The following is a 23,859-nucleotide window of genomic DNA, read 5'->3' as shown; positions in this document are numbered from 1 at the left end:
GAAGATAGGGGCACCTTCTGCCTCCAAGTCATTCATTTGTTTAACAAACATCCCCTGACACTGCCTTCAGAGAAACAGAAGCTGAAGGCTATACATAGTAAAAAAAAGGCTTTGCCTCTAAGACTCTCTTAATTTCCGAATTAACAGGCCTAAAACAACCTGATAGGCCTAACTTTCTACTACGCAGAGCCAGATGTATATAAGAACATAAAAACTGCCAGGACTATGTCAGGATTGTATTCTGTTTACACACACACGCGCGCACACACACACACACACACACACTCTGAACATATATTCATACATAATACACATACGTATGTAAATATATACAACATACATATATTCTGTATATACATATGTATTCTGTACATAAATTATATGTATACACATATTCTGGTTTGACAGAGCAAAAAACTTACCTGCTCTCCCTGACTAACTTAAAGTGGAGGTATAATCTCTTTTAGCAAACCATCCTGTCTCTGCTATTCATGATGCTATTCGAAACCTTTTTAAAAAAATCTATGTATATTTCAGGTCTATTTCATGTCACGAGTAAAGAGCCTTATGGAAGACCCCTAAGATACTTGAAATGCATGGTTTTCCCTCCACGAGTTTTGTCTGTTCACAATGAGATTTAACACACCTATGTATTACAAGTCTTAACCACATACGTTGATGACTCCTCTCAGAGACTGAGAAATAGCACATAGTAGGTGTCTCTTACCATTTGCATCCACAATGGTGATATTGGCAGAAGCACTGTCGTTTCCTAATTTGCTGATCACTTTGCACATATATTCTCCAGAATCAGCCAGTGATGCTTTGTTAATGCGGAGTTCTGACTTCCTGTAAGACCAGGACCAAAGCGGTTGTAAGTATATTTCACAGAAATACAATGACTATCAAAATAAAGCCTCTGTAGTTTGAGTTATCAAACTCCCCCTTCCCAGTCTACACACACCATGTTAAAACACAACTGACGGGCTTCACTGGTGATGCAGTGGTTGAGAGTCCGCCTACCGACTCAGGGGGCGGGGGTTCGTGCCCCGGTCCGGGAAGATCCCACATGCCGCGGAGCGGCTGGGCCCGTGAGCCATGGCCGCTGAGCCTGCGCGTCCGGAGCCTGTGCTCCGCGATGGGAGAGGCCACGGCAGTGAGAGGCCCGCGTACCGCAAAAAAAAAAAAAAAAAAAAAAGGTGAGTTTAGGGGCTTCCCTGGTGGCGCAGTGGTTGAGAATCCGCCTGCCGATGCAGGGGACGCGGGTTCGTGCCCCAGTCCGGGAAGATCCCACGTGCCGCGGAGCGGCTGGGCCCGTGAGCCATGGCCGCTGAGCCTGCGCGTCCGGAGCCTGTGCTCCGCAACGGGAGAGGCCACAACAGTGAGAGGCCCGTGTACGGCAAAAAACAAACACACGCAACTGACTAGGACACAGATGTGTGATTTTACCGAAAGTGAGATACATCTCATTTAAATTATACCCTGGACATAGTCTTAATTTTATCAACCAGCTCAGCAATTTAAACAAACTTTTTTCTAATTTTTCTTTTTATTCCTCTAGCACCACCACTAACCACATTATGCCTCGGAATTTTTTTTCACCCCGACGATACATTTTCTTTCCTCTCTGTATCTCAATGTCACCAGCCACTAGGGTTAAGGAAGATAAAAAAGTGCAAAGCCATTTCTTATAAATCTGGTAAGGACAGATACTCAATGAAGGCTAGACTAGATCAAAATGCTCTGCACTTCTTTTCCCAGCAGAGTGACATCAGGAATTACGTTAATTTTGAACGGAGAGGATTTATCACTTCCAAAAGAAAGGGAATTTGTCCTTCTTTAAGAAGATTCTCATTGCTGGGAGCACAGTACCACACAAATGGTTCTTAATATTGAAATAAATACTCATGCAACAATAGCACACACTTTTATAAAACTACATATTAAATCAATACTTGGCACTCTTTCTGAGCTTGGACAGCACTGTGATTTGCATGTCTACATGCTTTACTACTGCACATAGCCTGTAATTTAAGCAGTCTCTATGATTCAAAAACTCAGGCCTATTGGGATTGGCACAGCATTTATTAAGGCCTTTTGATAGCTAGTGGGAACCTGCTGCATAGCGCAGGGAGCTCAGCTCTGTGCTCTATGATGACCTAGATGAGGGGGGAGGGAGGTCCAACAGGGAAGGGATATATGTACACATACAGGTGATTCACCTCGTTGTACAGCAGAAACTAACACACCATTGTAAAGCAATTGTACTCCAGTAAAACATTAAAAAAAAAAAATACAGTGTCCTTGTATACAGGAGCCTGGTACTGACTGCCTGGGTTCTTGAGAGGAGGACATCAGGGAGAAAAGGCAGGAAGCAAAGACAGCAACTCAGAATTATATGCAAACCTGCCGTAAAGTACACCTTCCTAATTTTTAAGTGAATTTTCTGGTCTTCTTGTCAGATAATATTATTAATCAAATTGGATCAATTGTCCAAAATTTAATTTCCACTCTTCACCCCCAGTCTACTGAATTGAACCACCCCTACCTGCCTTCCATGTTGGTACTTTTGCTTATTACTTCTTTTTCCTCGAATGGGGGCCCCATATTTCTACCCATCAAGATATGAGCTGATAAAGCTTTAAGGACCACCTCTGAGCCAGTTCCTTCATCAAGCCGTTCATGATCATGTACCTGGAGCTGCTCTCTTTTTTTTTGTTTCTAAATTCTGCCAGCCTTGAGTACCTCTCTCATGAGAATCTTCTTAAAGAAACATGGTAATTAATCAAACTTACAGTTAACATTAATTTACAGTTAATCTTAGAAGGATAGTTCTTAAAATCAAAATTCTCCTACAAGACCTGGGCAGTGTTTACTGGAATACTATTCCAAGGAATGTAAATAAATGTTATGCTTAAAAAGAGAAAGAGAAAGAGAACAAGGAAAAAAAATGTAATTTTCTATGCTGAAATAAGTGTTGCATTAAACAAACTCAGCGTTCTTTACAACCTACCTCTTAGTCATTTTATGCAAATAGTTACAGTGAATTTCTAAGGCAGGCATGACAAGTGACTAAGGAATCCTTTCTGTAGAGACACCCTTGGGAATTCTAGAACTGGAGCATCAATGGGCCAAGACCAAGAATCAATTTAATCAAGCTAAGCATAACAAATACATTCAGGTTCAAAAATCAGTAGCAGAAATACAGGCTGGGAGGGATGAGCCTTGACAACAGTATATAGAGAAAAAAGGATTTCAATTAGCTACACGTTTAAGATTACTCCATTTTAAACAACAATTTAAAAAAGAAGAAAACGAAATGTACGCCCTGTTTGGCCAAATTAATATTAAAAGAGCACAAATCAAATTGGATAAAAGTCTCAATACACCGCTCACAGGCTGAATCACATCTAGAGTATTGCATTATGTTTCAAAGTGGCATTTGATTAAAAAAAATATCAATAGCTAGAGGAGTTTAGAAGAGGGTGATCAGAATTGAATAGGCCTAGAGATCTTATCACTAAAGGAGATGCTATTAAAGAAACAGAGGTTCCACTGGCAGGTAGCTATGAACAAGATATATTTAAATACATTTAATCGTTGTTATCTGGAAAAGGAAATTATTTGGTGAAGCTCTTAAAGGTAGAATTGTGTCTTACAGGAAAAAGAAGGCACATTTTGGGTGATATATAAGGAAGAACCTTTTGGGCGCCCAAAAATGGATAGGGTGTCGTGTGAAAGAGTTAGGTTTTCTCTTTGGAAAGATTCAAGTCTGGATAGCCACCTGTCAAGCAATTCCTAACAAGAATATCTCTAGGCAGAGAAAGATTAAATTAGATCGGTGGTTTCAATTAGTTTTGAAAAAACAAACCCTGTTTTAAAATGAAAGCTTAAATGAGACATGCATATTTAAAAATATTATGAAGGGAGAAAGTGTTTATGTCAAAAAGGTTGGCAATCCTTTTTGCAGTTCAATGGAAACTCAAAATTCCCCAGGGACATGAAGGGCCCCTTTGAACTCTAATGATACATTTAACTATGAGATTCTTCAATCCTTGGGTCTTAGAGCAGGAATGGGAAATAGTGAGAGAGTAGAAATAGACAAACCTTCTTAAAAATTATACACTGCAACAATTTGGGGCTTTAATAAGTATGGTTATAATAGTCTTATTTTACTGTCTTCAGTAGGCTACCATATCTTGCCTAAAAGAAGAAAGTTAACTTGGAAGAATTAATGAACTCCCTTCCAATCACAAAATTAACTTTTTGCTCTTTAATTGATGAGTTACCTAGGGATGTGGGAGCGGTGAATGTTTTGGTGGATTTTCATGTCTAAAAGTTTTAAAACAGTTAATTCATGTAACATGTTTAAAAAGATGCTTGAAATAGAGTAAGCTCCAAATAAGTGTTGGCTATTATTATAATTACATTCTACATTCCTGAAATTTTTAGATTTTTATAATAAGCACGCATTGGCTTGGAATAAGAAAAAAATAAAACAATGTAACAATAAATTAATACAAACAGTTACAAATATTAATTTTTCTTTTTTTATATCAAAATGCAAACTGTGTTCTTCTAATGAGTGCTCACTGACAAGATAGATTCAAGGCTCCCATAGCTACTATCTCGTTTTTCTTACTTGATTCTTCCACCATGTTTTACAGGCTAAGGCAACTTAAATGCATATAGAACTGATCACACCTCAGTTTATAAAATTCCATTCTTCTGATCTCTAAGGAATCATATGAATTTGCGTGTGTGTGTGTGTTCAACACAGCTTTCAGATACTGTTCAATTGCCTATGATGAGAAGGGTAAAGAAGAGAGAGAGGGGTTTCAGAGTGCAAACTAGAGAATGTCACTTGCCATCTGGTTCTACCAGAATGAAGTCACTTGCCACTGCAGCTACTGTGAAACTCTACAGAACCAGGCACTGCATAAAATGCCTCACATAAACGCTATGAAACAGGCACTGCGTATTCCCATTTTATACCCAAAGAATTTGAGATTTTCCTACATATAAAGTTAAAATGACCTGTCAGAGCAACTCAACTAATAAAAGAAGGGGATGTGTAGAAACCTTTTCTATTACAGAGTCAAAAAAACCTGAAACAATTGATAACAGGAGAAATAATTCCTTAAAAAATTTTGTTAACTTGACCAAATCAATTAGAATCAATTTTAAACAAAATTAAGATGTGTAAGAACAGGGAATTATCTGGTGGTCCAGTGGTTAGGACTTTGTGCTTTCACTGCCGAGGGCCTGGGTTCGACCCCTGGTCAGGGAACTAATAAGATCTTACAAGACGTGTGGTGCAGCCAAAAAAAAAAAAAAAAGTGAGAACAGAAACGAAGAGCTGATACAAAATTAAGGGCATCCAAAAGTGTGCGCCAGACACAAACAACAGGAAGTCAGACTTTAATAAGGCTGATGTAGGACAGGCATGCAAATGAGGCCAACTGGATGACCCCCAAATATGATCTGTCACACACCAAGCTCTTTAACCAGTTTTCTTGATCAAAATGGTCCACCAGGCAAAGGAAACGAGAACAAGGGGATAAGCAGACACTTAAGACCAGGGCAGTTTCCATTTCTTTTCATTGGTCCCACACATCGCTTAGCCAAATAAAATAAACAAAGGCTCACATGTGAATGCAAAATCATAGGAAGAACACGTAGGAATGTCCTTTATTAGTAGAAGCAGGGGCCGAAGGTGGATAAGACTTTTACAAAATAATAGCAATCCCCTATTGGTATAAAATCTTTTCATAACACTAAGGGATTAAAAGGAAATTCTGGCTACTACGAAAAACCTAGATTGTAAATAGTCAAAAAGAAACCTAGGCGAAGGACTGGAAGAGGGTCAATGTTTTACTTTAAATAAAGAGAATGCCAGGGAATTCCTAAACCTCACACTAAAATTCACCTCTGCTTGTGATCACAGTCTAAGATAAAGTTTATCCCTTCTTGGCCTGTTGGCTAAGGGCAAATGTAGTAAGATAAAGTTAAGTCAAGTAAGCAAGAAACCACTGCAAACCACTGCCATTTTGAACATCTTCGTAATGAAGAATTATGAGTAATGTAGATGAAGCTGACAAACAAGAATGTATTTTATTGAAGACTTTACCCTAAGCCTGAACATGCCCCTTGCCTGAAGTCGTGATTTTACTGGATACTACAGCAAAATCACAAGTAGTTGTGAAAAGACAAAAGACATAGATTCAGAACAATTTCAAGTCCAAGTGTTACCATTCATTCACATTACATCTACAGGAAGAAACCTAATGGCCTTCATTCTCGGGATATTAACTTTTTAATGGGTATAATAACAATAGTATTCATTCTCTTATATTTCTAAGTTGAAATAATAGAGGATCTTGCAAATGTTAATTAAATTTAGATTCTGTTTGGTCCTTTAAAAAAAGGTGACAGCACTAATTTTTTTTCAAAGATACAACTTCAGAAATGACCAAATACCCAATTCTGAAACCCGATAAGCTGGTCACTTATCAGTAGCTGCCCACTTTACACGAAGTATCTTATTTTTCAGAGGATCAAATATGCTCAATGCTTTGCCAAGAGTAATTTACAGTCACATTGCTTGAATAAAAGTCTTTCTTGTTCCCACTTAATTCTTTCCAGCAAGGCTATTGTTTAAAAGAAGTAATTTCTGAATATCAGCCTTTCCGGGATAATGGGATTTTATTAATATGTAGACAGTGCTCTTAGCTGTCTGGGCCTATGAAGCCAATATGAAAATGCTTTTCTGAATAGCAATGACACTTTTATATGTCATCCAAGCCATGCAACAAATCAGCTCTTTACCTATACATGTTCACTTTCAAAACCTTCATTCGGGGCAACTCACTTTTTTGGTTGTTCCTTTTTGTCCTCTTATTTACCCAACCGCATTAGCTACTCTCCAGGCATCCTCATCTAGAATCCCTGCAGTCTGCAGCTGCTTTGTTCTGTTCCTTCAGTCTAGATAATCCTCTCCTCCCTCTCTTCTTGCCCCCCTCTTTCTAGGAAGCCTCCACGGTCCTGGACTGGGTCCTCTCCCCGGCCCGTGTGAGCTTCTTCATACGGCATTCCGTGATCATCACTATTGTTGAATTTACAACTGAGTATTACAGCTGCTTACATTTCCTTCCCCTCTTGAGACCAAGCCTCTGAGAGCAGAGAGCACTTCTTCTTCATCTCTGTGGACCCAGCATCTAGCCCAGGGCCGACACACAGCATCTGTCCAATAAGGGGCAAAATTTCCCATCCACTCCCCCACTGGCCCAACCCGCTGGCCTCTTTATTGCCCTATGAACAGAACCTCCTACTGACTGTGGTTTCTGCTCTTCTCTATAGCCACCCACCCTACCGCACCCACCCAGCTAGAGGGATTCTCTGTCTTCAGCGGAGTCAAATCCACCACCTCACAGGGACTCCTGAATCTCTTCAGGTCTCCCGCCATCCCCAACCCCCATGGCACTTAGCATCAGTAACCTACAATTCAGTGTTTAGTTTTATTGTCTGATATGAAGTGCCAGATATTTCATCTCCCTAATTCAATCTGGACTTAACCATAAAGCAGAATTTACCTCAATATAACTAATCCATTTTTTAGATCACTATCTGTAAACAGATGGGCTGCTTAAAAATCTTGACACTCCCCAGCCCTAGCAGGGTTTCAGCACTTGATCGCTGGAACTCCTGTTTTATATAAGGCTGAATTGGATAATCTCTCTACAATCTGATGACCCCCTGAGTGTAAAGATAACATCTAGGATTCTTCCGTTTCTCCACATTCCCAGCATTCGTGGGCACTTACATCTTTTTGCTATTATATGACAGCCACATAGAAATGAATGAGACGTGACCCTGCGTGTGCAGATAACTGAGTTTCTTACTAACTTGGCTAATTGATGAAAAACAAAACAGACACTAAAAGCTGTCTAAAAGTATATTTTGCTGTTGTGAAACTTCTCTAGAAGAATCATGCTTATTTTTTCAATTCGTTCACTCTATCTCCTCCGCTCCCCACATGGACACATGTTATTAAACGTGTCTGCTTTCCATTTTTAAAGAAGGAATGAGGCATTAAGGAATCCAAGAAATAGAATTGTGTTCCAGCTTAGGCACACCTAGTTGGGGGACTCAAGGCAAGACAACACTTTTTTGACCCTTGATTACTTAATCTGCAAAATTAGAGAGTCACATGTGCAGTAAACTGTCCTTATTACCTAGGGGAATGTTGTAAAAAAACAAACAAATAAGAATATGTATAAAAATACCCTGTCACTTTACAGCATTATTTTTTGCATCTTTGAAGTGCCACCTGCTACAGAAAGTGATATTGTCTTCACTCTGTATTCTTCTTCCAAATCGAGAGACTGTACTGACACAATCAATAACAAGAATAAGCAGTGTAGTTACTAAAACCATGGAAACTAGAAAAACATCCCAAATTATGGTTATTACAGTCATTAAACACTTTAAGACTTAAATTTCCATTATAATCCTTCATTTCTTCTTGCTCATGCAAGAGTGTGTGACTTTTTGGTAGATGTCCTATAAAATCAAAGTCCAGACAGAGATTCTTTCATTGCTGCTTCTGTTATCATAGCTGGGATTTCACTGGAATCCTCTGAAGTAGAGAAAATGTAATCTTGGAGCTTGGAGCCACTATGATACATGTCACATTGATTAAAGGACCGTTCACAAGCAAACATCCAAGATATTTAGCTCTTCCAAAATTTCAAAACGTAGTTTGATATTAGAAGAAAAAATTCTTAAATAAGGAGAAAAATAAATATGAAGAGTGTAGGAATAATAAAAGAGCATCATTTTAGAGTAGGTATAGAACATACCTACCAAGATGTTATAGGGAATCACATGAAGCCTTCCCAAATATGGATCTTCTCAAGGAGGGCAGGAAAATTTAAGATTCTTGCTACCCAGGATTACTGGATGTTTTAATCTGCTCTAATGGTGATATAGTTTAATAGAATTGTCAGTTAAACATTCTTATTTGGTATTTTATAGACTAAACTTTTACTTGAAAATAGTTCAAAAATGACTGATTACATTCTAACTCTTTCCATAAATCTAGGTACTTATTGATCTTTATAACAAAGTCAGGATTTTGATTGTGCAAGGCACTGGTACTCCAAATGGGATTTTAGGATCTCACCTATTACTATTACAACAGCTGCTATTAACACTACCTTCCCTCATCCCTTCTATTTGCACCCACACCCTACAGTTCTTTCCACATCCATCCTTTCCTTTCTTCTTCCAGAAGTTGTAAGAATCAGAAACTTTAAATTCTTTCCTATATAATGACACAATTTCTGGCCACCATATAATGAAAAATCTTTTCACTTATTCTATATTGTGTTTTTTGATGGTGTACTTATTTGCTATGCTGTTTGTAACGTTTATATTTTATATCGCCGTATTGCTAGGCATTGCCCCTGCTGTGATATGCATGATACTTACCCTGGCCTTTTTTGTATCTTGATGTTTTGTGGTTTGTTCTTTCGGTTTAATTCATTCCCATTCTTGAACCATCTGAATTTGAGAGAGGAGTATTCAGAACTGGTCTCACACCGAAGCACTAGTTTTGAACCTGCTGCAGACTCCTGACTTTTCATCTCTTTCAATCGGGGAGGCAAGGCTAAAAAAGAAAAGAGAAGGAAAAACAGTTCCGATCACCTGGCAATCTTTCTAAGAGAAATGTACTAACTTTGGTAAGCTTGATCAAGAAACCATTCCCGGGCTTCCCTGGTGGCGCAGTGGTTGAGAATCCGCCTGCCGATGCAGGGGACGCAGGTTCGTGCCCCGGTCCGGGAGGATCCCACATGCCGCGGAGCAACTAAGCCCGTGAGCCATGGCCGCTGAGCCTGCGCGTCCGGAGCCTGTGCTCCGCAACGGGAGAGGCCACAACAGTGAGAGGCCCGCATACCGCAAAAAAAAAAAAAAGAAACCATTCCCAAAGGCTTTACTAACTGAGAGAGAAAAGAAAAAGGGGAGGGGGGGTGTCAACCAAACTGTATCTCAACTTAGAGAAGAATAAAATGCTCACATAAAATACATTCAGGGGGAAAAAGAAAAGAGAACTTAGGGAATGAAGTTATCCTTTAAAACACACTCACAGATATAGAGGACAAACTAGTGGTTACCAGTGGGGAGAGGGAAGCAGAGAGGGTCAATATAAGGGTAGGGGATTAAGAGGTAAAAATTACTATGTAGAAGATAAGCTACAAGAATATATTGTACAACACAGGGAATATAGCCAATATTGTATATTAACTATAAATGGAGTATAACCTTCAAAACTGTGAATCACTATATTGTACACCTGCAACATATAATATTGTACATCAACTCTACTCCAATAAAAAAACCATTCTTTAAAAATTTCTCAAAATTGATATATACATATATTATATATATGTATATATACATATTTTCAAGATAGTAATTTCCTCAATCTTTACATTCTCTGATACCATTAAAAATCCTGAACACTGGTCATTTCAAAGAATCAAAATCCTATGCTAAAAAAGAATATATAATTGGGTCATTATTTCTAAAGCACATTCCTATCCCAGATCACAATTTATCGTCATCACAGTTCTGTGAATAGGTACAGCAGGTATCATACCCATTTTTAAAATGGGAAGTTTATTTTCAAAGAAAGGTATCTCTTGTCCATGGTTATAACATTCTGGAGAGTCAGACTATCTTATCACCAGAAGTAGCCCAAAGAACAAAGAGGACGCATACATCTTAACAATGCTCATTTCTTCAAGACAGAAATTCTTTGGTGACATCACTCTTTTACTGGACCTACAGTTACTGTTCCACAAACAAGGACCATTCCACAAGGCCACCACACTCCCGTCAAATTATCAGTTTGATTGGATTTCACCCTTCTAAACCTTCTCAACAGAGACTGGGAGCACTTAAAGTGTACATTAATTTGTAGGACGCTTTACATTAAACACATATACCACTCCCCTTTAAGCAAGACTGCTTCAAAGAATATCTATTCTCTACTGAAGTATTTATGGATAAAATGTTATAATATCTGAGATGTACTTCCACATGAAATGGTAGCGGGGAATGGGTAGGCATAAAAATGAAAAAAACTTTCCTAAGAAGCTGATCATTGTAGAAGTTAGGCAATAGGTAGAAACAGGGATTTGTTGTACATTTCTATACAGTATGTCTGACCTTTTTCGTAATAAAACAGTTAAAAAAATAAAAGCATAACAAATGGATTCTCCTCTGCACACAAAATTTCAGTTACTAATCAACACAGCAGAACCTGAGATTTCAACATCTCTGTTTCCACTGAATCTTAGAAAAGCCAACTATAAGGTCTACTTCTGCCCCAGTTCAAGCCTTAATGGGAAGTTAATTCCTCAAACCCACCAAAGGAGGGCTTCCCTGGTGGCGCAGTGGTTGAGAATCCGCCTGCCGATGCAGGGGGCACGGGTTCGTGCCCCGGTCCGGGAAGATCCCATGTGCCGCGGAGCGGCTGGGCCAGTGAGCCATGGCCGCTGAGCCTGCGCGTCCGGAGCCTGTGCTCCGCAACGGGAGAGGCCACAACAGTGAGAGGCCCGCGTACCACAAAAAAAAAAAAAAAAAAAAAAAACCCACCAAAGGAGACTGCACCTCCTGGATCCAGTGAGCAATTATTCGCTGCGTATAGCCTCAAGACTCCAAGGAACGCAGTCAGAGCCACGCTAGACACCAACAGGTAAATGGAGTACGTTTCCTACCCTGGGTAGGTTTGTTCTTCTACAAGTCTGCCCTTACCAAGAAAATCCTCCCAAAATGTCAGGAATGAACATATAAAATTTCCAGTAAAGTACAGCAAAAACTATTTGAACGTGTGGCTTCTCTGCAGTATTCCTACAATTACGTGTCCCTCTTTTTACTTACTTGGAGAGGAGGCGGAGAAGCAGGCACCAAATACGGAGACACAGCAGCGAGTTAGGAAACGTATTTCAGCTGTTCTTAGCCTTTGATACCTGATGATTTTCTCTATTTTTACTTTTGTTTCTGACAGCTTGAAAATAAGATTTACTTCCTGAAGAGCTTTTCTAGGAGTCTTCCTTTTAAGATATGGTCTGTGAATCTCTGTTTCGGAGGTTTTAAAAAACACTAAATTCTCATGTATCTGGAATAGCGTTTGTATATTCCTATTAACGCCTTAAGATCATTTTCAATTTTGTAAACCTGGTGAAGGGTTTTAAAGAAACAAATCTGCTGGCGTTAAATGGCACCAAAACCTGGTTTACAAACATTAAGAAAAATAAACCACCTCATTTTTTAATGTACAGATTAAAAGAACTAGTTGGCGTTTTTTTGTTGTTTTCACTTAATTTTGTGTTGAACTTTGCACACAACCCAAACTCTCAAGGTTTCTTCCCTTGTCTCTATGCAAAATGTTCTACGCACAATATTTCAGATAGCCTTAACTCTCAATAAGTACCATGTTCCCTCACTCACCACTCCATTCATTTGCTTATCAATACAGCCTGAATACAAATCTACTGGATATTGTTTTCTTGTTTGAAAATTTCATGCAATGTGTTTGCATCTCTTTTTACTTTCTTTTCTCTTATTCTGTTCCCCCCTCCCTTTCTCTCACCTCTCCTTCCCTTTACCCTCCTGTCTTCATTTATTTATGTCTTATTTCTTTATTAAGAGTCTTGATTTCAAATGTGAGGAAACAATCGAACAAATTCAAATTGAGGGATATTCTACAAAAACAACTGGTCTAGGCTTCAGGAATGCCAATGTCACAAATGATAAAAGACTGAAACTGATCCAGATTAAAGGAAACTTTGACAAATAAATGCAATGTGTAGCGATTGACTGGACCTTGGTTTAGGGGAAAAATAGTTATAAAGAACATTATTGGGACTATCGGGGAAATCTGAATAAAGGTATGGTAACAAAATTAAATTTCTTAAGTGTGATAATTGCATTGTGGTCATGCAGAAGAATGTCCTTGCTCTCAGGCAGTATCTGCTGAAGTATTTAGGGGTGAAATGTCATCATGTCTACAACTAAATTTCACATGATTCAGCAAACAAGGAAATGCATGCATAAAGAAAAGAAGGAAGGAAGGAAGGAAGAAAGGAAGGAAGAAAGGAAAAAAGGAGTCGTGGTTTCTCTTAGTTTTTCTGCCTTTTCCATCTGGTCTTTCTGCCATTGCAAAAAGCCTCAGGATTTCATTAAGTACTTTTAAAGTCTTGGCTAAGTTTGCAGTCATGGAGATTCTTGGGAATATTTGTGTTATAATTTACAAATGTAGCTCTTAAGACTATATCCTCCATTTAAATTCTGTGAGTGGTATGGCACTGAAATCCTCATATGTTCAACCTGATAACCATGGCTTTTGGGCTCCAACCCCACTAGGTCCTTTGGTGCAAGGAAAATAATCACTCATCTGGCAGATCAACACATCCATCCTTTCCTTTGGGGGATCATGTGCAAAGACCAGTACATCTTTTGCCCTTAAGAGATGATCTATGACGTAACGAGGCACAGACCTTCAGATACAAGGTCTTTCTTAGCTAAAACATCCACTCCTTAAGCTGACCCTATTGTATAAACATTTCTTGATGTTGGGGATTCGGATATACCCCTCTTGACTAGCCTGAGTTTCTCTCGTGCATGCAGTCTCAAGACTGTCACAAGCGCAGAAGCTCCCGGCTACTCTGACTTTGCCACCTTAGAAGTCCACTTGTCACAATGTCCCTGCATGTCTTCAGGGGCAATCACCTATGACATGAGGATACCCAGCTTTTCAGAGAACAGATGTTTTAAGGTATTCACTCAAAATTCTCCATAAATGGAGAAACAAATCTGTGACCCACCAACCCAGCCACATGACTGCACTGTTGGCTCATGGGTGTTCTGCGGTCAGTGGTACCTTCTAGAAAAGTACCATAAAAATTCCTCACTCCAGGTGAAGCCCAAATGCAAGCATCCTATAGACTGGGCAACAACATAAATTCTTCTTTGTCCTCTCATATAACCATCCTAACAGAATAGCCTGGGATATTTCACAGACTTGATAAAAATACAAACTAATATTGAGCACATATGGTCTGTGTGTTTGTTCTCCTCTATTCATAGTGAGACAGTTTTCAATAGAGTAAATTTTCTTCCATTAGATTACAAATTAATAACTATATGTTACTAGAATACATTTTAGAAGTATGTATGTTTCTCATGTATACAGTTTACTCACATGAAATAATCTCATTTATTTCACTGAAAAAGTACGCCACCAAGTACTTTCTAACACTCAGGTATAACTTTATAAGACCAGGGGTAGCTTCTAAACCTTGGGGCAATTTTTTAAAGTGAGTACTTGGAGTTTAAAACTGCAAAAATTTTTCACTTGGATTTTAAAACTGTAAAAAATAGGTACGTGCCTTTCAATTCTTGTTTAAGAGTAAATAGTCTGTTAATTAAAAATTGGTTGAAGGCAAACACAATCCTAAGTTAATGCTTCCAATGCAGTAAGAGTGGTCTGAGCATTTCTGGAACGATTTAGTTGTATTTGGTCTACCACAGTTCATGATTCTGCTTTCATTGTGATTCTGAAGAGGCAGCATTTCCACACCCTGAAACAATTTAATGATAGAGTAAGTTTCAAGCAATCTTTGCCTAAATCTATTTCAAACCTGCTTGACATTAATAAGAATATATCCACACCCTTAGAAATGTATCAACAGAGACAGATAGTAAAGTGCAAAAAGGAGCAGCCTATAAAAATAGAAACTCAAAAACTCTCAGAGCAATGCCACGTGATTTACCGGCACTCCTTTTTACGGGATTTAAGCGTTTCAAAGGGCTTTAAAAATAATTGTGGCAGTAATCCAAAAAAAATATTTTACATGCTCATCACACAAACATTGAAGGCACTAGACTCATTTATTCCAATACTTTCATGTGCGAATAAATATTTGTAATAAAGGTGAAATCAATTTGTAAGAAGAACCATTCATCTAAGCAATCCTCTTGTTTTACTTGTCTCCTGGGCACTTTTTTTTTTTTTTTAATATGTTCAGTACTGCTGTATCAAATATTGTACTGTATTGTTAAGAACAGGAAACAAATTTTAGCATGTGTATGCTGCCGAGACAGGCCGATATAGCATGGGACACTAGATAAATTATTTCTGTTCTTTGAAGGTGCTGACAATGCAAAGCTAGCTCATGTTATAACTCTCCGTGTCTGCGCAGTTAATCTGAAGAGCCTCAACACTCTGAACAAACTAAACAGGAAACCTGCAAAATATTATCAAATAACCGTGAGCTTTCAGCTACGACCCCAGTGAAGCCTGCCCTGCATAAAACCATTGAAAAGCCTGATAGCGCACACGTGCAGATCTCATGGTGAAAACTGGTGACTGGCAAGTGCGTTCGTTGATAAAAGTCACACAAATATCATTAATCAGTCCTCAACGCAGAAGGATGTCCTTTCTCTTTTATAGTCATGTTACAGGTAAATAAGGGACGAGAGTCTCTAAAACTCCGTTCTCAAGAAGATTTTGGTCACAATGAAGAGAGTAGATAAAATTTAGGCTTTGCCATCTGGTCGTCTCTTCCGGGCTGCACTCACAAATTTGACTATAAAAGGGAAAATTTATCTTATCAGGTTTCAATTTTGTACATATAGCCATGTAAAAGGCAGCAAGTTCTAGTGGCAATGGTATTTCCCAATACACCTAGGATTAAAACTATTGCTACTGGGGCAGTGTATGATCTTAAGTTATGGTAAGGACCGTCCCACAGGTCACGGTTTGTTGCCACATGTGGTGACCTGATGCTCATGCTGCCCTATGTCCAGCCGAATCATCCTTCAGATAGACTGTTCCTAACGCCGGTTAACTAGAGTTCCCCGTGAGCTGAAATGGGAAACTACCACGTGTCCCTGTGTATTCAACAAGGATATTCGGAGAATGAGATAAAGCACGTAGGTGCCTCCACTTGTGAGAAAGTCACTATAAAGTTCAGGGATTTATTATAAAGTATTCTCAAGCTGACTCCCTAATATTGGCAGCGAACTAAACCAGTCAACACATTGAGAATAGGCTTCAAAGTATAGTGAAGATAGTTGGACCCAGTAATACCATTTTAGCAGTTCCATGTCCAGCTCCTTATACAAGGATGTGTGAACTACTGAATAACACCTTTACGAGCATTTTGAACGATCCTCTTAACATCTGCATGGAAGGTGTCATTATACAACAGAAAACAATAAAACCAGGGGTGATATTTAGCATTTTACTTCTATTATTCACAGCGGTAGCACCTCTACAGCCAAAGTTGGCATCTTACTAGTGTTAACCTTGATTTCCCAAACATTTCAGTCTCCACTGGTGGGGATTTTCACACATGGACGAGCTCAAAGTCTCCCTTCCCACAGTTCACTGCTACAAGTTGACTGAACAGTAGGATTCTTTTCATGCTCATTTCTAGGGTATGAGCCACAACCAGGCTAGTCAAAAACTATGCTTATTCTAAGGTCATAGAAAATGACTTAATCACATTCTACAGCTAAACACCATACCCAGCAGGCTGCACTGAAGAGGCACATGTACAAAAGAGAACCATTTAAGGAATGTATCCCTACCCAATCAAAGGAGGTCAGGTAAGAGCAGTCATTAGTAGGCGGTCACAGTCCCTATTTGGAGGCTTAGGCTTTTGATGGTGGTGGTAGTGGTGTGTCCATTTTGATTGGTACTATATCCAAACATCCAAATGTCTAAAGGTAGCAGATGGAAGATATACAGGATCTCAGGGACCTAGCACAAAGTAAGACCTTAAGTGTCTGATGAAAAAATAAGTAGAAGGAAGGATCTAGAAGATACTGATAAAGAAGAGACCCAGTCCGAACATTATTCCAAAGTCCACACCCACCTTCTCAAAAGACTTTTAAAATTTGAGACCAAAGGGCCCCGGTGATGTTATTTTTTGTTTTTATGCATTCCACTGAATTAGGACTCTTACACTCTCTGCCGTGTGATGCTGATAGGGGGGAAATGTAAATTTAACTGGAAAATTGCCCAATAAGCAGCACTGCCTTTACTTTGCAATTTTTATATTCTCCTATAGTTCTCTTATCTGGTCATCACTGTTAAGAGTGCTCTCTGCTTGATTCCTGCCTCAGTTAAGATGCTGGTCCTCGAAATGCGTTCCTCCCCATCTCCTTTAATATACCTTATCTCAGAGTCTCCCACAGAAGCCAGGCTGTTCTTCCATTTCAGCAGGAGAAGCAGACATATTTTAATATTATCTCTTTTGCCTTCAAATCAAAGTTGATTGATTGTCTTCATCGATTGACCCCAGTCTAATAGGTCTAAATTTGTTCCCTTAACTCTTAAGTTATTTGTGATCAATGCATATCCCATTTGTGCAAATGTACCATTTGTGTTAAATTGTACCAGATTTACCATTTGTGTCAAATTCTTTCTTCCCTTGTCCTTGTATGTATGTCTTGTAAGATGGATAATTATTCTTTCTGTTTTATAGATGAGGATATGGGGGGTTATCCAGGCACTTGTTCAAGGTCACAAGGCTGTCAAGCTGCAGACCAGGATTTAAACCCAGGACTTTTCTCTCCAGGAGGATGATTCTGCACAGTTTGGGGTGGAGATAAGCAAAAGGGGAGGAGGATAGCAGACTAAAGATCTAGAATGATTATTCCATTTCATAGTCACTATGGTAATTTTATGTGTCTTGTAATAAGCTATATCAACTAGGTCACCTCTCCACATGTGTCTGCGAGAGATTTACAACACTGTACAATTCCACAAGGGAAATGAGCGCAGATTTACTAGGTAAGAGAATTTTTCAGCCTGAAAAATTGATATTATGTTTGTTGAAATTAGCAATCTTCTTCTTCTATACAGTTTTGTAGTGCTTGACCCAGTTATTTCATAGGTTGAGGGTCAAAGGTAAAATTATAAAACTACTATAATAGTGGTCCCAAGACCTACGAGATGAAGTTAAAATAAGGTTCTCTTAGTGCTTTCAGCAATAAACTCCCAATAATAGCTAACACTGGTTAAGTACCTACTATGAACCAGACACTGCTCTAAGAATGTCATGTTCATTAACTCTTTTAAGTTCTGTAACAATTCCAGGAGATATGTATTATTACCATTATTCCCAACTTACAGATAGCAAGACAGAGACAGAGAGGTAAAGCAACCTCCCACAGTCACACAGCTTGCATATTGTGGCGCCAGTGTCTGACCCTGGAAGTCTGACTCCGGAGCTCCTGCTCTTAACTCCTAGGAAATCAACTAAATAATTTGCTCTGTTGGATACGTTTATATGTCAAACGTAAGAGTTAATTTATCGATACGTTAATAGTGTCCATATTTCCCTGATATAACCTGGCATACACCACAGGACAGATCATTTCTGCATATTCCAAGTGCAAAAAATAGTCTGGGAGAGAAAGTTGATATGAAAATGGCTGACTCTTCTAAGCTACTTTGATGATTTATGGGGAAATATATGTATATGTACAGCTGATTCACTGTTATAGAGCAGAAGCTAGCACACCATTGTGAAGCAATTATACTCCAATCAAGATGTTAAAAAAACAACAATACAGAATACTTGAAATTGGTATTATACAAAAAAGTGGTTTTTGAACTGTGTGATTGCCTGTCATCTACCAAATGCCACAGGGGTGGACTGTATATCACTCCAGCGTTCACTGAAATGCAACAGCTCCCACGTGGGGACACGGCAACAAGAGGGCCTTAAGAGATTACTGATGTTCTTTCCAGGCGTAAAGGCAGATCACCGAGAAGCTGGAGTCAATCACGGCACCGTTGCCGGCAGCTTTAAGGTGAGCGTTCAACAGGCCTGCCTAATTAATGCTGTCAGCACAGCTGTCCCCAATTATAGGGACACCTCACTTATGAACATAGAGAAGCTGTTCTGCAAGCTTCACTTAAGGCCATCAATACACGGGGTTAAAATGGATCCATTACAGTTTGGCCTAATTGACGTGTAGCAAATTTCACTTGACATAAATTTATAAATTTGATCTTTTCTGTTGTCAAAAAGCAGGGTTTATTTTTCCCTTTCATTTGCTATCCATACCTTCCATATTCACTTCCAATATGTCACTTAAAGAGAGACCTGGAGAAATACCCAGTTACTGAAAGTTTGATATTCTATTTATTTTCCTATGGTAACAGGGTTCTTCTCTTCTGATGTATTCATGACCTAAGTAAACTTAGGACACTAGCATGACCTTGATGTGTTAATAATATGTGTCTATGACCATTATTTCTTTGTTCAAATGGGATTACAATCATTTAATTAACTGATGTCACTAAAATTCTTTCTTCCTTTGACAGAAGGACTTTATTTCGATGTTCTGTACTGGATGAAATTCCCAGCTAAGATGAGTTAGTTAACACTTGATTATAACTAGTTTTAAACAATAACAGCTGTGGGAAAACTTTTAAGCATTGCATAAAACGTAAAGCACTGCTTTTGAACAAAGCCCTAATTTATACCAATATTAGTACCCCATCATCTACTTTTCACATAGCCACTTAAAACCTACTTCTCCTGTGAAGAAGAAAACACTCTAGCAGAGCTAACCATGAAATAAACGTGTTTCCTTTCGGGACCTCAAAAGTGTCTTTCTTGGTTATTTAGGCAGGTCAACTTTTCTGGTAACCATGTTCCTTATTTTTCTATTTTATTCACAGAAAGCTTATTAAATTGAATGACACTTAAAAAGTGCATGCCGGGATTGAAGGGAGGCTTCTCAGTTCACTGAGGCCAACCAGATCAAAATTTAATCTGTCTCTGCTTTGCTTACTATAGTTAAATAACCAGCTTTGCAATCCCTCCTTAAGTAGGGCCCAAGTTTGACTTTCGGAGGATCTTTAAAGCTTGTGTAGCTCTTTGCATTTTTAAGCTGGTCCATCGACAACCTAACAACTAACAATCCTTATCATTTTGCTGCTACCCCACAGGAAAGACTAAGAAAGGCAAGTTTCTTATCTTAGCGTTCCCAGCGTCACAAATTTGTTGAAGAGGCAGAAAATGGCCAGAGTCAAATAGACAGATTGTTTACGGTAACAAAATCTGTGCTACATCATTGATCATCTAAAGCAACATAATTCTGTGACCTATCTAACAGAGCTACAAGGCTGTGACGCTTTCCTGCACAGTCCTTGGAAGCCAAACTATAAGATCAGAGCCAAAGGAGCCTGGTTTCAGACAACACACACACACACACACACAATCACAATAAAGAAGACTTCGAATTCACAGTTTCTCTTATTTGACATAAAAAATTAGTTCACTAAAGCATCTCTTGAAAGTACAAGTGAGCTGCTTCCTGTACACTCCGAGATAATCCATTGGTTCTCAAATTGCAATCAAATTTTCTCAGCACACCGATTCACAAACATTGCACAAGCGAAACCTAAATGAAGCTAACTTAGCATGTCAACATTTGCCTTTCATCTCCTCCACAGGGACACTGGCACGCCACTAGAAATATCTCGTTTTGTTTGTTTTTATGTAGAAAGAAGTTTAATTGGCTTCTTTGCTAATGGTTTCTAGTCCATGAATTTAACTGACTAAACTCCACACATAACATCCTGTGCTTCTGCCTATAGCTTTTCATAGTCTCTATGAACAGTAAGAATCAGGAGTTTGCAGACCCAGGATCTAATGCTTGTTTGGTCTGTGGGACCAAAGAGGCACTCTAAACCTCAATAATCTTATCCATAAAAAGGGGTGAGGGGACTAGATCTGCCTTACCTATTTCACAAAGCTGTAAAAGTCTAATTAAAAATGGTGGTGCAAGCATTTTGCATCTTTAAAAAACAAATTTTGTTTTCATTTTTAGTGCTGACTGGACTGTCATTATCTATAGATCATCTGAAAAGTCAAAAAATGTTAGCTCATATAAATCCAAATTGACACCAAATCACGTAATTAACAGTTGAAAAACTGCATATAGCTGTGGTCAATCCTCAAGACCAAAAAAAAGCAGCTGGAAACTATCAAGAAGGGTCACTAAAATGTTCAAAGGGAAGTGCTGCCAGTGTAAAGGAATAGACTAAACATTCTACAAGCCTCAAGACTGATACAAGGAAGGCCAAGAAAGGAAAACAATGGGTCTCTAGAGTCATAAAAATTTTAGATTCATAGAAGAATACTACAATGCATGGAAAGTCCTGCAAGCATGAAGCAGGTAGCATTAGAATAAAAAGGAAAAGAAGCACCTTCATACGTGATTTTATTTCAGCACGAAAGGTTATACTGAAGGTGGCAAAATCTGAATAAGGTCTATAGTTTAGCTAATAGCATTACAGCGATGTTAATTTTCAGTTTCGATCAATATATCAAGGGAACAGGGAGTTGGAGGAAGGGTATATGGGAACTGTCCTATCTTTGCAATTCCCCAGGAAATCTAAATTATCCCTTCCCCAAAACATACTCAAGATGACTAACCCAATTTATGTATTTTTTGTATAGTAAGTTAAGTGTCCCTCTTCTGTGTTCCCATAAAGCCATTATTATTCCTTTTAGTACAATGCATTTTATCTTTACAGGCATTTGTTTCACCCAGGAGACAGAAGGCTCCTTTAAGTCAGGGGCTTTTTTTTCTTTTAATTCAGCTTCTATCCCAGTAACTAGCACAGTGCCCAATAATACTCGCTGGATAGGACAATGAATAAAGAAATAAAGTCAGTCTGGGAGTCAAATACTCCATATCAAATGAGCCACTTGTTTCTCTCTAATGCACAAGATTTAGGCAAAAACACACTGGCTTTATCAGGGTTACCATGTACCTTTCCTACTCATATGATATGAATGTATTACATGGTCTCTTCTTAGCCAAACATATTAGAATATTCCATATTGAAAAGATCTTTTGAAATCCAACTAATATTGAGATACTGGCTCATTCATAGAGATAACCAGCTTTATTCTCTTAGATATTTCTCGATTTCCATTCTTTCAACAAACATTATTGAGGGTCTACTGAATGCATAGTACTGTTTTAAGTACTCAAGATACAGACTTGAACAAGAAAAACAAGATCCCTGCTCTCCTTGGAGCTTACATCTTGGGGTAGGGACAGGCGAAGAGGGAAAGCCTATTAATCAATTAGACTGTTATATGACTTGTAAAATAAATTCTTTAACTCTAAGAGCACTAAAAAATTGTTGAGGTAGCTGTATACTTTCCACTTAGTCATGCAATATAGCTTTCTTTTATATTTAAATTGAGACTGAGGATTGATCCCTAAATCTTATTTATAACCAACTAATATTAATCAGTTAAACACTGCTCAATTGGTAAAATGGCATTTTGAAAGCTTTTATTCATGGTAGCAAATTAGTTTTCATATTAAAAACAACTCTGTTAGGGAGGCTTCCTCTGCATAAATTATATTCTCAGTATATAATGTATATAATTCTCAGTATATAATGTATATACTACATTACACTTTTACCATTATACCACTCAATATAAGTTGTGAAGTTTCCTGGTTAAAAGGCTGCGTCAGACAGACCTAAATTCAAATCCCACTCTGCCATATACTAGTTGTGCAACCTTGGGAAAATTCTTTAAATTCTCTAGACCCCAGTTTCCTAAAATTTAAAATGAGATTACAATAGAATCTACCTCATAGGGCTGTTAAAAGGATTAGAAAAGATCATGCAATTTAAGCACTGAGCAGTATGTGCCCCAGTGCAAGCACTCGATAAATGTTGGTAGCAATTCTTATTATATCTTTACTTAAGCCTTCAATACATTTCAGCAGTTTATAAAGCTTTCTAAATTAACATAACGTTTTTAAAGTGACTGCTCACTTAGAGCTAAGACCAGTGAAAGCACATTCATTCCTCTGGCAGATGGAATAATGACTCCCAAAGATGCCTCAATCCTAATTCCTAGAACCTGTGAATATGTGGCCTTGTATGGCAAGAGGGACTCTGCAGATGGGATGAGGGTGAGGACCTTGATGTGGGGAGATGCTGCTGTATCAGCCGGCTCACCCAATCTAGTCACGTGAATCCTAAAGAGCAACTAATCTGTCCCTGGTGTAGTCGGTAGAAGAATGGTCAGAGACGTAAATGATGCTGGCTCTCGAAGGCAGGGGAAGGGGCCCTGAGCCAAGGAATGCAGGCAGCCTCTAGAAGCTGGAAAAGAAAACGGATTTCCTCCCAGAGCTTCCAGAAGGGAATGCAGCCCTGCCAACACTGTGATTTTAGCCCAGTGAGATCTGTCTCAGAATTCTAACCTATAGGACTTCAAGATAATAAATGTGTTGTTTTAAGCCTCTAAGTTCGTGGTAATTAGTTACAGCAGCCATAGGAAACAAATACAATTCCCAGAGAGAAATCGATTCTGTTGACTTTCCAATACTAAGAGCGGTGCAACTCTATCTCATGAAATGGTATATAGAATGTTCGTGTATAAAAATGGATAAATCAGGGTGAGTAGAACTACTAGCTATGCATCACTTCACCTTTCATAGCCTCCTACTCAGGGGCCAAGAGAGGATCCACGCTGAAGGAGTCACAGACCCCAGGGAACAGAGGTTGGAAACCATTAGGACTTCAGGAACCAAGTTCAGCCCCAGAGACTGACCCCAACCAATCGTGGCCAAGACCATCATTCTCTCTCTCGGGACTCAGCTTCCTGTTCATAAAAACAAGAGGTTGGATCATCTTTCAATCCTATTAAGCTCCAGATTTGAGTCAGGGAGATCTTTTTTTTTCTCCTTTTTTGTACACTGTGTTTCAGGAATTTATGAGCAGAGAGT

At 38.7% G+C, this 23,859-nt stretch overlaps 1 protein-coding gene across 15 annotated transcripts in view; it reads right to left on the bottom strand.

Annotated features, from left to right (window-relative positions):
• Nucleotides 1-23,859, bottom strand: part of NRG1 (neuregulin 1) — a 1,012,474-nt gene that overhangs the window by 153,860 nt on the left and 834,755 nt on the right. For all 15 annotated transcript variants that reach the window (XM_059049278.2, XM_067022386.1, XM_067022387.1 and 12 more), the window contains exons 2-3: nt 9,493-9,670; nt 728-849 (exon numbers count right to left, since the gene is read on the bottom strand). In XM_059049278.2, the coding sequence (XP_058905261.1) occupies nt 728-849; nt 9,493-9,670 (300 nt within the window). The remainder of the gene's footprint in view (nt 1-727; nt 850-9,492; nt 9,671-23,859) is intronic.

This window comes from Kogia breviceps, chromosome 20 (genome assembly GCF_026419965.1).
Source record: "Kogia breviceps isolate mKogBre1 chromosome 20, mKogBre1 haplotype 1, whole genome shotgun sequence".
NCBI lineage: Eukaryota > Metazoa > Chordata > Mammalia > Artiodactyla > Physeteridae > Kogia > Kogia breviceps.
The sequence above is the reverse complement of the archived record's forward strand: the minus strand, read 5'-3'. Positions and strand labels throughout refer to the sequence as shown.